A 12,409-nucleotide genomic window follows, 5' to 3' on the forward strand; every position below is an offset into this window, starting at 1 on the left:
CGTTTAATTTCCGCTTCTGAATATTCTACCCGATAAAAAATTGAGAAGGAGATGGAAAGAGACAGAGAGGAGAGATGCCAGGGAGAGTCACAGAGAGACAAGACGTTCTAGGAAGGAAGCGGAGAAAGAAAGCAGAGAAAGAGATTTGTTTTATTGCCACTAATCTCATGTAATGATCTGCCTCCAGTCACAATGTTTATGCCTTCATTTCCTCTTCCTGTTAATCTTCACTTGTTCCCACCCAAGGTCTGCTCTGTGTGTGTGTGTGTGTGTGTGTGTGTGTGTGTGTGTGTGTGTGTGTGTGTGTGTGTGTCTGTCTGTACAAACAGTACTGTACATGTGTGCATCTGTGTGCACGTGTACTGTATGAGTTGTGTGTGTGTGTGTGTGTGTGTGTGTGTGTGTGTGTGTGTGTGTGTGTGTGTGTGTGTGTGTGTGTGTGTGCGCGCGCGCATGCTTGTGCGCGTGTTCCCAACCGCCGACATCTTCACTCATATTGTTGACAAAACAGACCTTTGTCTTAGAATATTATGTCTCACAGCTCCCTCTGACTGGTGTGTGTGTGTGTGTGTGTGTGTGTGTGTGTGTGTGTGTGTGTGTGTGTGTGTGTGTGTGTGTGTGTGTGTGTGTGTGGGGGGGGGGGGGGGGGGTGCCTCCATCTGTACAGAAACCTTGTATCTCCATATTTCAACTCTTACTGTAATGTTTCTAGTGTAAATGAACGCCCTCCTTCATCATACAAGAATGTCGCACAAAAGTAGTGAAAATAGCAGATCTACAAGCTCACACCGTGACACGTTTTGAGTTTGTAGGTCAGCTATTTTCGCCTGTTTTACTAACAATTCAAAAGAAGGAGTGGTTCTGGACGTACAAGGTTTCTGTCCGACGGCCACGACCATGCTTGTTGGGTGAATGATGCAGGGGGATGGGGACTGGTGGGCAGATGTATGTATGGAGGAGAGAGAGAGAAAGTACCAAAGGTAGAGAGACAAAGGCCAGCGAGAGAGAGAGAGAGAGAGAGAGAGAGAGAGAGAGAGAGAGAGAGAGAGAGAGAGAGAGAGAGAGAGAGAGAGAGAGAGAGGCCATTGTTACTGAGAGAGGTGGAGGGACAAAGAAGAGAAAGAACATGGAAAAGTGAAGAGTGGGTGACATCATGATGGAGAGATAGAAGGGAGGGAGGGAGGGCATGGAAGACTGAAAGAGGGAGAGATGGATGGATGAGCCGAGGGAGAGAGAGTCAAAGGAGCAGAGTGAGACTGAAAGAGTAAAGGCAAAGATAGATCAATAAAGAGAAAGAGACTGAGAGAGAGAGAGAGAGAGAGAGAGAGAGAGAGAGAGAGAGAGAGAGAGAGAGAGAGAGAGAGAGAGAGAGAGAGGAGAAGTTGGAGGGAGAGAACAGAATACGGAGGCACATTTTTATAGTCACACAACATTCTTCCGGCTAATAACACCAGTTATTAGGACACAGTATGCATTATATTTTAGAGACATCCTCTAGAGAACAGCCTCAAACTACTTCACAACATGAATAATGTATTCATTTAATGGCAACGCATGCTGCCCAGGGTGCATGTGTGTGTGAGAAAGAGAGAAGGCAGTATATTCAGCCATCTGATGGCATTAGTAAAGGAAACACTTTTAAGCCGTTGAGTGCTTCGAACGCCCCCAGGTCCTTACCCTAACCTAAACTTACCCTGCCCCTTCCTGCACTTAAAGCTCCAATCCATACGTCTGACCATGTCCTAAAATGCGACGGTGTCCAAAACTACAATAAAGATGGCGACACATCCAGTGACCAATCCACTCCGTCTGATTCTAATAACATTGTTTGACATTGTCAAACAGTAGGTCTCCTAATCCACTGGTTTCCAAACACTGGGTCTGGACCCAGTTGTGGGTCGTGGGCACATTCTTATGGGTCCCTTCAGTTTTTTGTTTCCAACATTCCTACAAAAAAATTTAGTTAAAAAACAACTAATATGTTTTCAGTAATTTCACAAAGAATTAAAATTAAAATTTAAGAAATCACTTTGGGAATCACTGCCCTAATCAACACCATGGGTTAACATGTCTCAATGAAAGAGTAGATAGACTACCTCCAACCTCTGCAAATGGGCTGGTTATACAACAATCAAACAGAGTGGTCTGGACCCCCAGTTATTTTGGGGGGGGTCCCCAGATGATTAGCTTAATGTGCAACATTGTTTTCTCACTTAACAGTAAACAAACCAACATACACACATATCTGTGTGCGTGCGTGCGTGCGTGCGTGCGTGCGTGTGTACGGGTGCGCGTGTAGGCGTATGTGTGTGAGTGGGGGGTGTGCATGGTGGTGCGTGTGTGTGTGTGTGTGTGTGTGTATGCATGCAATTTCCGTCAGTGAGAGTCAACCCATTCTTCTCAACAGGGGGTTGATCAGCTGCTTACCATTCTCAAAGGGTTGGCAGATGGTGTGGCCACACACACACACGGCCGCATGCACGCGCACGCACACACACACACACACACACACACACACACACACACACACACACACACACACACACACACACACACACACACACACACACACACACACATAGCAGGTCATCTTATAATAGCTACTACCGCTAGTTTCTTTCCCCTGACCACTGGAGAATCCCCACTTTGACCCAGCATGCCTCAGCAGAGCCCAGTGTTTACTGGAAACCTTTTTAAAATGGTGTGTGGGCACTTGTGGTGTGGTCAGCTCAGTGTGTGTGTGTGTGTGTGTGTGTGTGTGTGTGTGTGTGTGTGTGTGTGTGTGTGTGTGTGTGTGTGTGTGTGTGTGTGTGTGTGTGTGTTCGTGTGCGTCAGGTGGGGGCTGTTTGAGTGGTCTGGCAAGTTGTAGCTCCTGGAAATTACCTAGAATTGTTTTTGTCCATTTTCATGACCACAAGTGGATGAGTTTGTGGTGAAGTGAAGTTAGCAGAGCATCAAATGGGGAAGCAGGACACCACCACCACCACCACCACCACCATGATGATGATGATGTGTTAGAACTGTCCTGTCAGCAGCATAGTTTCCTCATGACTTCTCTTGCATGGTGCTGTGACATGGCCATGGTTTCTCTTTGTGCTATCAACATTTAGTTAGTCGAATATTCGACAGGACTGGCGAAACTGTCAAATATTAAGTAAGCAAGAGGCGAACATTGTGAAAGCGAGGCGTTGTGAGCATGTAGATCGGCTATTTTCACAATATTTATCTGTGGAACCGAGTCACATTAAATGTAATACCTACAATTCCAAGTGCTTGTCAGGGTGGGGGTCCCCAGTTCAAATATGTTTATTTTGGGGGTCACGGGCTAAAAAGGTTTGAGAACCCCTGGTATAGAGGGCAAATTCATCCACCAGGGGCTTTGACAACTCATTCTTATGACTTCCTATCTAGCCAAGCTTTATAAACTATATATTTTTTAAAGAGAAAACAATAAAAAAAAATAATAATAAGCGAATATTCGACTTCGGTGAACAACGATTTAATGTGCATGGAACATTCTTTTTCATGCACTTTCGTGACTTTGATATTCGAATATTCGAATATTTGGTGAATGCCCTAGTGTGTGTGTGTGTGTGTGTGTGTGTGTGTGTGTGTGTGTGTGTGTGTGTGTGTGTGTGTGTGTGTGTGTGTGCGTGCGTGCGCAAGCGTGCGCACCCGTGTTGTATCTGTCGTCACTCTACCTGTGCAGTGCGTCTCACGTCATGTTCAGCTGTCATTTTCAAAGGTTTTTGTCTACGTTGGAATGCATGTGCATTTTCTCTGACATCATGTACCGTATCCTATTGCCACAACAATCACACCATACCCTCCTGTCTTGTGTTATCGTGGTTATGTAACTCTGTTCCTCAGGTGATTATAAGGACTAAGGAGATCATGTAATGAAAACACCTTTTAAGCTCTTGTTATCATATTACTGGACAATGACGTCCTTTGACCATCAAATCACAATGGAAGTTTAGATTTACTGGATGTAAGTAAGACAATTATAAAGTACAAGGTTTCTCAATCTTTCTCCATCTCTTTCTCCTCTCTAGAGTTGAGGATGATGGCAGAGGGGCGTTTTGCCAGTCTGCCCCGGTCTCTACATGCGCACCATGCCCTGGGAGGTGGCAGTGCCCACCATGGTATGGGCAACTCCTCCCTGGGTACCCCCAGCAGCACTAACTACTCCTCCAGAGGGCTGCAAGGCAGTCTCGCCTCTTCCATGGACCTCATCAGCTCCAGAAATGGGTGAGTTAGCACTTATTTATATACTCTAGTCACCATTAATGGTCTATACGTGTACTGTGGTCCCTGACTAGGAGGGGAGGAGTTGCATTTGGATTCACCAGCCACTATAATTTCCAAAATTCCACTTGACAACAAGGAGTTTCACCAGGAGAACTTAAAGTGTTAGTTCACCTATTTTTGACATAAAGCTGTGTGAAATACTTGCCATTAAAACAGTGGTTAAAAATGTATTAATTGATTATCAGAGTCCCGTGGTCAGAGTTCTGGTCAGTTTCAGTTCCAATGGGGTGGGGGCCATTTGGCGTGGCCCAATCATTGAAAATAGATTAATCCACAAAACTAGCGTCATTTGTATTGTTGGCCTATTTCTACCATATATAGAGCGAGGTTTCGTTCTGATCAGCTGACTGCAAAGCACCTTGTTTTGGGGAAATACGTTGCAGCGGCGTAGTGATACTGGACACAGAAAATAGTACCATGTGACAGAGGGGTCAAAGTTGAACGAAAGTTGATCTATTTGGTAGAAATAGGTCAACAATACAAATGACGCCAGTTTTGTGGATTCATCTATTTTTAATGATTGGGCCATGAGCCCCTGCCAAATCACCGGAACTACTTTATATTCATCTAAAACTGACCAGAACTCTGACCACGGGACTCTGGTAATGAATTAATACATTTGTAACCACTATTTTAATGGCAAGTATTTCACACAGCTTTATGTAAAAAATATGTGAACTAACACTTTAACGTGTGCAAAGATATGCCGGGTTCCACTCCCACGCACCCCGACCAACCAGCAGGGGTCGCTAGTGGACTGACAAGGACATAATAATCCACTGCAGGCTTCTTCCCACCTGGCCAAACTGGACGACTCAAACCCAGGCCTCTGCAGGTGTTTTACCTATCTATACACTGGTCTCGCATGGCCAGATTGACATACAGTCTCAAGCACTGAATCTCTGAAGTGATAAAGCGGATGTGAAGCCTCCTCCCCACTTCCATTTCGTCTTTATAGTCACGCAATGTATCCTAATATAAATCAAACTCATCCAAGCATATATAACTTGATGCTTAGCAGAAATGGAAATTGGAAAATTAAATGTAAAGATATATTTTCATGAACGGAAATGACGAACAGATGACAGCTTCCTCTCTCGGATTTCGGGAAGTGTAGTTCCAGACTCTATATGGCATTCGTAGATAATGGAATAGTTGTCACCTCTTTACTAACACTAACAGTCATTTGGAATGATACTATGTATATGATTATTTGCATTAAATCATTTAAAGGATATTCACCCAAAGGCATTAGTTGAATATGTGTATTAAAGACGAGGAAAGGTTATACTGTAAATAATGGGTCTTTAACAGGGGGCCCAGGACCCCTAGGGGGTCCTCAGAGTTACTACAGGGGGTCCTCCAATTCTTTGAGTGATAGACCCTAGTGTCCATATTCTAAGAACTTTAGCCAAAAATAGCAGATCTTCAAGCTCACAGCGCCTTGCGCTGCGAGGTGTAGTGAGCTTGTAGATCGGCTATTTTCGGCAAAGAGCTTTAGTGTAGAGGGGGAAAAAGAGCAGACTAAGTACAGAGTGAAAGGTCAAGTTTATTAAGTATTGATGGTTCAAGTGGTTAAATATCTGAAAACTACAACTTGTGGGGGTCCCTGCTTCATCTTTCTCTCAACTAAGGGGTCCTTGGCCTGAAATGTTGAAGACCCCTGCTGTAAATTGACCGCATTTATGTATCTCTGATTCTCTGTGTCTTTCTCTTTCTTTGTGTTTTCCTTCATCCAGCTCAGGTCAAGGTTCCAGCCTGTCAGACTTGCCCGCTGCCTCCTACCAGCCTGTCTCTATTCATGGGACCTTGCCGCGACGCAGAAGAGGATTGGCCAATGCTAATCCTGCCCCCGGACCCTACACCTGGGACCCCAGAGCCAATCAGATGTCTCAGTCGACAGCTCGCCAAAACACATCAATGGCCACTGGACATGTCCGTCTACCCGTGTCCTCTCCACTGGCTCATAATGGCTCGGACAACTTCCATAATTATAGGTAAACACACACGCGTGCGCAAAGGCATACACAAACCGATAAATACACGGGTATACAAGCTCATTCAAATACCCAAGCTGGGAAAGTAAGTGCGCTGTATCTACTTGCAAAGTGTAAATAAAAATCAAGACACTGGTCATAGCAGTGCGATCGCGACAACAGTAATTACACTTTCTATGTCCGTCTCTCTGACGGATAAAACGGGACTCTGTACAAATCTGCAGTAAAGACGATTGCTCTAACGTGTGTTTACTAATGACACATGTCACATAATGTGAGGTGACATATGTTTAACCACTTTAACCACGGTGTCCCTATTTTGGGCTTGTCTTTGTAGTCGAAGATGTTCCCAAAAAATAAAATCCAAAAGGTTCAAAGATCTACAGATATCTTAGCTCTCACCAATGTGAGCTTGTAGATCGGCTATTTTCCGTATGAAGAAGTATAAAGGGCTTATGTGGTTCACTTAGTTTGTGTATGAAGGGACAGACATACACATGGCCAGGTAAACTGTACATTATCCTATAATATGTAGCACCAACAGATGATGAAATCCTTTCTTCAGCCCTCGCTAAACTAACCTGTGACTCAGTGACTGCCAGTGTCTGCCAGTGTGTGAGATTTAGAAGCTGCTCCATTCTGACATCTTTTCTACAGCGTTTTAGTGTCACCAGACCAGACACATGTCACACCGCAGACTAGTTAACGTCTATAATGACATGCCCAAAATAGAGATGCATACTGTGTTCCTTTTCACATCATCACCGTTTGACTGCTTTGCTTTCGGTTTACCAGGCCCATGGGGGGAGTTGTTCTCCGACTGTTAGCGCAAGGGTCACTAAGTACAGAGTGAAAGTGTATTATGTATTGACAGTTCAAGTAGTTAAATATCTGAAAACACAAATTTACATGAATCCAAAATACACTGATGATCGTGCTGTCAAACGACTAAACTATATGGAATCTATGAACAGGTTGTGGGGGTCCCTGCTTCATCTCTCTCTCAACTACGGGGTCCTTGGCCTGAAAACGTTGAAGACCCCTGTGTTAGAAAGAGAGAGAGAGAGAGAGAGAAATAGGGAGAAGCGCGTGGGGAGGGGGGAGTGTAGGGGTAGTCAGTAAAGGGAACCCTGGGGGGAGTGGCTGGTGGCTCCACTTCAGAGGGAGCGCACACACACACCTCATCCCTCATCATGTCCCTCATCTGTCCATCTCTCGTCTAGAGTTACAGCACACTGTATCTGATGTAGCCAGTTGTGTGTGTGTGTGTGTGTGTGTGTGTGTGTGTGTGTGTGTGTGTGCGTGCGTGCGTGCGTGCGTGCGTGCGTGCGTGCGTGCGTGCGTGCGTGCGTGCGTGCGTGCGTGCGTGCGTGCGTGCGTGCGTGCGTGTGTGTGTGTGTGGCCCCCAGCCAGCCAGTTGGGTTACCTTTGTAGGTCAGGGTGTGGTACTGGTAGGACAGATCACAGATTACTGTGAAGTCTTTGTGTTGTTCTCCCCCTCCGGCTCCTCTTTCTGCCATCTCTCTTTACCTGCTCCACTGTCCTTCTCTCCCTGTAGCCTGGCATAACATGCTGATCTCCCTGTAGACTGGTACAATGTACTTATCTTCCTGTAGACTGGCACATTATTCTGACCACCAGGTAGAATGGCTCAAACACTGGCACATACCTTTCCTGACCTTTCAAATTTGGCGAAGGATGGGTGGCTATTAGACCTGCCTCGTTAGCTTTCATCTAGCAGTCGCCCCCTTCCTTTTCCCTTTACAAGAGCACCAACTGACATTTATAGATGTCAGATGAGATCATTTGGATTAAGTAAAGACTTAATAATAAAAATAAAAAAATGTCAAGGTTGTTTATCTAAGTTTCTATTGATCCGTTAGCCGTCCATTAGAACTACATCCATCAGCCTGACCTGTGACCCTTGACCCCAGATTACATCGGCTCCTGATTGGTCAGTCTGTCTTCCTGACAACCTCAGCATCTCAGAGCCACTAAGCAGACCACCAAAAAGACTGACATGACAGGAGAGACGGTATAGCGGAGAGAAAGCATGTGTTCTTTGAAAGAAACAAGATGTATGGGAGAAGATATGGACAGACTGATAAATAGAGAAAGTGAGGGAAATCATTATTGAGAGATCAGCATAAGACAGAAAGCATGTAGCCAGCTGGCCTCAGGTTGCGATGGATGCATGATTAACTGTCTGAAAGAGCATGTATGTTTGTGCGCGTGGTCTGTGTACACACACATCCTGAAGAATGATTGTTGTTAACTTTTCTTCTGATGATCAACATGTCTTTGCTGCAGTTTAGTGCACAAGATGGCTTGTAAGACAAAATCATACATGTTATGACCAAAGAGTTTGGTTTACTTGTACAAGACCCTCACTGTCTATGTGTAAAGGTTTTAACGCTATGGGCCCTATTTTTGTCCATGCTAAACACTAAACCCCTAAAAAAAAAAATCTTCTTTTGAAAAACATTTTTAAATAGTTAAATAGCTGATCTACAAGCTCACAATGTGTCGATGTAGATCTGCTAATTGAAGTATTTAAAAATGTTTTTCTAAATAATAATAAAAGGCAAAGAAGTTTAGGGGTTTAGAGTTTAGCTTGGCGAAAACAGGGCCCTACGTGTAATAATGAGGCTCTTAAAAGTGACACATTTTGAAATCAGATTTCAGCTTGAGGATCCATTTTAACAATACAGTGAGTTTTAGATAACAGAAATGTTCGGGTTTCATTCTGTGATGATTGTTGAAACTACACAATACGCAAACAAGCACAACATCTACAAAATAAAAATGACATCACGACGTCATTCAAACACGTCATCATGCATACCTTTCTGGACATTTGAGCAGTCAAGCCCCAAGTACACAGAGGACATAGGGTATTTTTTGCCACACTTTATTATATATGATCTCAAATCAGAACAATGGGCTTTAGGCTCAATGTCCTCAAAGTTTCCCTTTAAGCGTCGCAAGATTCCTCAGTCCGTTGTGTCAACACTGTAAACATTAATGATAGGCAAGCCGCGGGAAGCCTATAATATAGAGTTATAGAACCACGTAAAGCCCAGCATCTGTATTGTGGGGAAAGCTTTCACAGAAAATGACAGATCAACAAGCTCACAACACCGTAGATAGATAGATACCTTTATTATCCCAAGGGGGTAAATCAGTTGCCCAGAGGCAGCACAGCAGTATAAGGTTATTTACAAAGTTACAGAGAAGTATGAAAAAGATAAAAAGAAAAAACAAGAACAGAGTACAGAGTACAGTAAGTACATTAAGAGCAAGGTACAACAAGAAAGGGAACGAATAATATATATACATAAAAGTGTCCTAAAGCACAACTATCAATATAATACAGTGCCCAAATCAAAATGACCATAACAGTCAATGCTAGTTAGTGCAACAAGTATCTCTACATCAACTACATCTACTGTGAGTTGCGTCACGTTGTGAGCTTGTCGATTTAGCTATTTTCAGCGAAAGCTAATTTAGATACGGTAGTTATCTTACAAGGCATTCATTATATTGTGAAATTGTGATGATGAGAAAGCCACAACTATCTTGGTGTAATCCAAACTAGACACTGAATTTACAGTAAGTACATTTTTTAAAGAACTATGCTGACCTCTGCAGGCTGGTTGTAGACCCTGCATCTCTCTTATATACCACTATGTTGCTCAGATCAGTTTTTCTCCCGTCTTTGTTCCTCTACGTTACATTTGACACAAACGCACACATGCACGCACACACACACACACACACACACACACGCGTGCGCACACACGCACGCACGCACACGCACACACACACACACACACACACACACACACACACACACACACACACACACACACACACACACACACACACACACGAACACACAGATAGTTGGTCGTGCTCAGTGTTATGTGGTCTGGCAAAAAGAACAACAGTAGCTAGAAAAAGAATGTGGTCACACTCACAGTCACTTCTCGTCTCTCTCTACCTCTCTCTCTCTCTCTCTCTCTCTCTCTCTCTCTCTCTCTCTCTCTTTCTCTTTCTCTCTCTGTTAATTGTCTCCACCAGCCGAAGGCTGAGGGAGAGTATGTTTTCCCCTCCGTCCGTCCGTGTGTCCCTCCGTCCGTGCGTGCGTGTGTCCTCGCAGTTTGTGTGCAGCTAATCTCAGTCGCCGTTGGCCCGGTCGCTGCCAAACTGAGCACACACATTCCCTGGATGCCAATCTAGAACCTCTGCCCCACATTTTTCAAATCAGCCTCATGGTGGCGCTATAACAGGCCGATTTGTGTGGCCTGGTTGTTACCAGCTAATCTCCGGCGCCGTTGGCCCGATCGCTGCCAAACTGAGCACACACACTCCCTGGATGCTAATTCAGAACCTCTGCCCCACATTTTTTAAATCAGCCTCATGGTGGCGCTATAACAGGCCGATTTGTGTGGCCTGGTGGAGACCTGTGCTCGGAAGAGCACTGCTTCTAGTTACGTTCTCATTTTTTCTAACAGCAAGAGTTTTAGAGAGAGAGGTGTTTGTTTTTCTCTCTTTCTGTGCTCTCTCTCTCTCTCTTTCTGTGCTCCTTTTCTACTGTCTGTGTGTCTGTGTATGTGTGTGTAGATCTGAGAAAGAGAGAGAAAATACACATGTACTGTATATGTAATACTAAAGCGTGCGTTGTATGTGTGGTGTTCATTAATATGCGCTGTCCCTTCCAAATAAACGTATACAATAAATAAATCCTATACAGAGATGGTGTAAAGATGGACCCAAAGAACGCTCCGGGCTAAATGAACACTGACTATTTTACTGTGTGTGAGGTCAGCTGTGGTCACTATAGCAGCAAAATACTGTGACCACACAGCTGTATCAGCACTATGGGCAGAGATGGAGGGAGAGAGAGACTGGTTGTGGTCATCCTTTATAGACCTCTCTCCACAGAATATGTTATTTATCTTCTGTGTGTTTCTGACTGTGGAGAGCAGGTTGTTTGGGGAACTGAAGGGATATGGGTTACAGTAATGTCTATTTTGCAGACATATTTCTCAAGCGGTGGGTCGGGACCCACATGATTTTGGGAGGAGGGGTCCCCAGATTACAAGTTAACCCTTTGCCGCCCGAAATAGAATGGTGGTTGGTAGATTAGCCGTGAAATTTCTATTATTGTATTGTGATCTGAGACATAATATTATGTTTATAAACATAAACATAATATCCTTCTTGGACAGCGCCGTTGTTTTTTTGTTTTTTTTTCTTCCCCCAGGTCGCTCACCGTGATTTTCTCGATCTCCGCTGGGATAAAGTGGTGGTTTTGGCCGAGCATCGATCTCCCCGTGCGTTTCGCGTGCGCGATCCGCACGCATAACGATCCATGCAAATAGTCCAGGAGTGACTGAACGGTCGATGTGTCCACTTTGGATAGCCTAGCACCTACGGTAGCACTCCAGCTCTGCTAGTGTTAACGTCCAAACAACAAGTGGGTGGGAGGAAGGAAGGCTGAGGAAGGAGAGGCCATGAGAGTCACTTCTGTTTCATGTCAGAGCAGCCACGAGCCACCGATGGACGAGCGGTGACTAGGGAAGGTTAGACGATCGCCGATTTTCGGATCAAAATAATTTAATCCGGTTTTAATGACAAAGTCCGGGAAAGTACGGCGTGGCTGAGACTCCTTGCTGGGATGTGCGATAAACTACGGTTTTAACATTAAGGGGCTCCCCGTGGCTTACAAAGTGTTAAGGACTTTTAAGACCTAAAAAAAAAGAAAGAAAGAAAAGAAAAAGACCATTACTGCGTCAAAGTTAATCAACAAACTATACTATAAAAACTGGCCAAACATTGGCCAAATTGTAAAATGTAATGCCTCAACTCCTATTCCAAGTGCTTGTCAGGGTGGGGGGTCCCCAGTTCAAATATAATTATCTTGGGGGGGGGGTCACAGCCTGCAAAGGTTGAGAACCACTGTTCTAATGTGTGCTCCACCGTACCACGGTGTCGCACGGCAAAAATAGCCGACCTACTAAAACAAGCTGACAACGCGTCGCATCCGCCACACATTGTGAGCTTTAAGGCTGGCTATTTTTGCCATGCGACGCCGC

At 44.5% G+C, this 12,409-nt stretch overlaps 1 protein-coding gene across 1 annotated transcript in view; it reads left to right on the plus strand.

The window, feature by feature from the left end:
* The window catches only part of bcar3 (BCAR3 adaptor protein, NSP family member), a gene marked incomplete at its 5' end in the record, with an annotated part of 89,822 nt that overhangs the window by 33,124 nt on the left and 44,289 nt on the right, over nucleotides 1-12,409 (plus strand). Inside the window, 2 exons of the mRNA XM_080727592.1 lie at nucleotides 4,056-4,251; nucleotides 6,051-6,308. Of these exons, the coding sequence (XP_080583718.1) occupies nucleotides 4,056-4,251; nucleotides 6,051-6,308 (454 nt within the window). The remainder of the gene's footprint in view (nucleotides 1-4,055; nucleotides 4,252-6,050; nucleotides 6,309-12,409) is intronic.

This window comes from Nannobrachium achirus (assembly GCF_963921795.1).
Source record: "Nannobrachium achirus genome assembly, chromosome: 1".
Lineage (NCBI taxonomy): Eukaryota > Metazoa > Chordata > Actinopteri > Myctophiformes > Myctophidae > Nannobrachium > Nannobrachium achirus.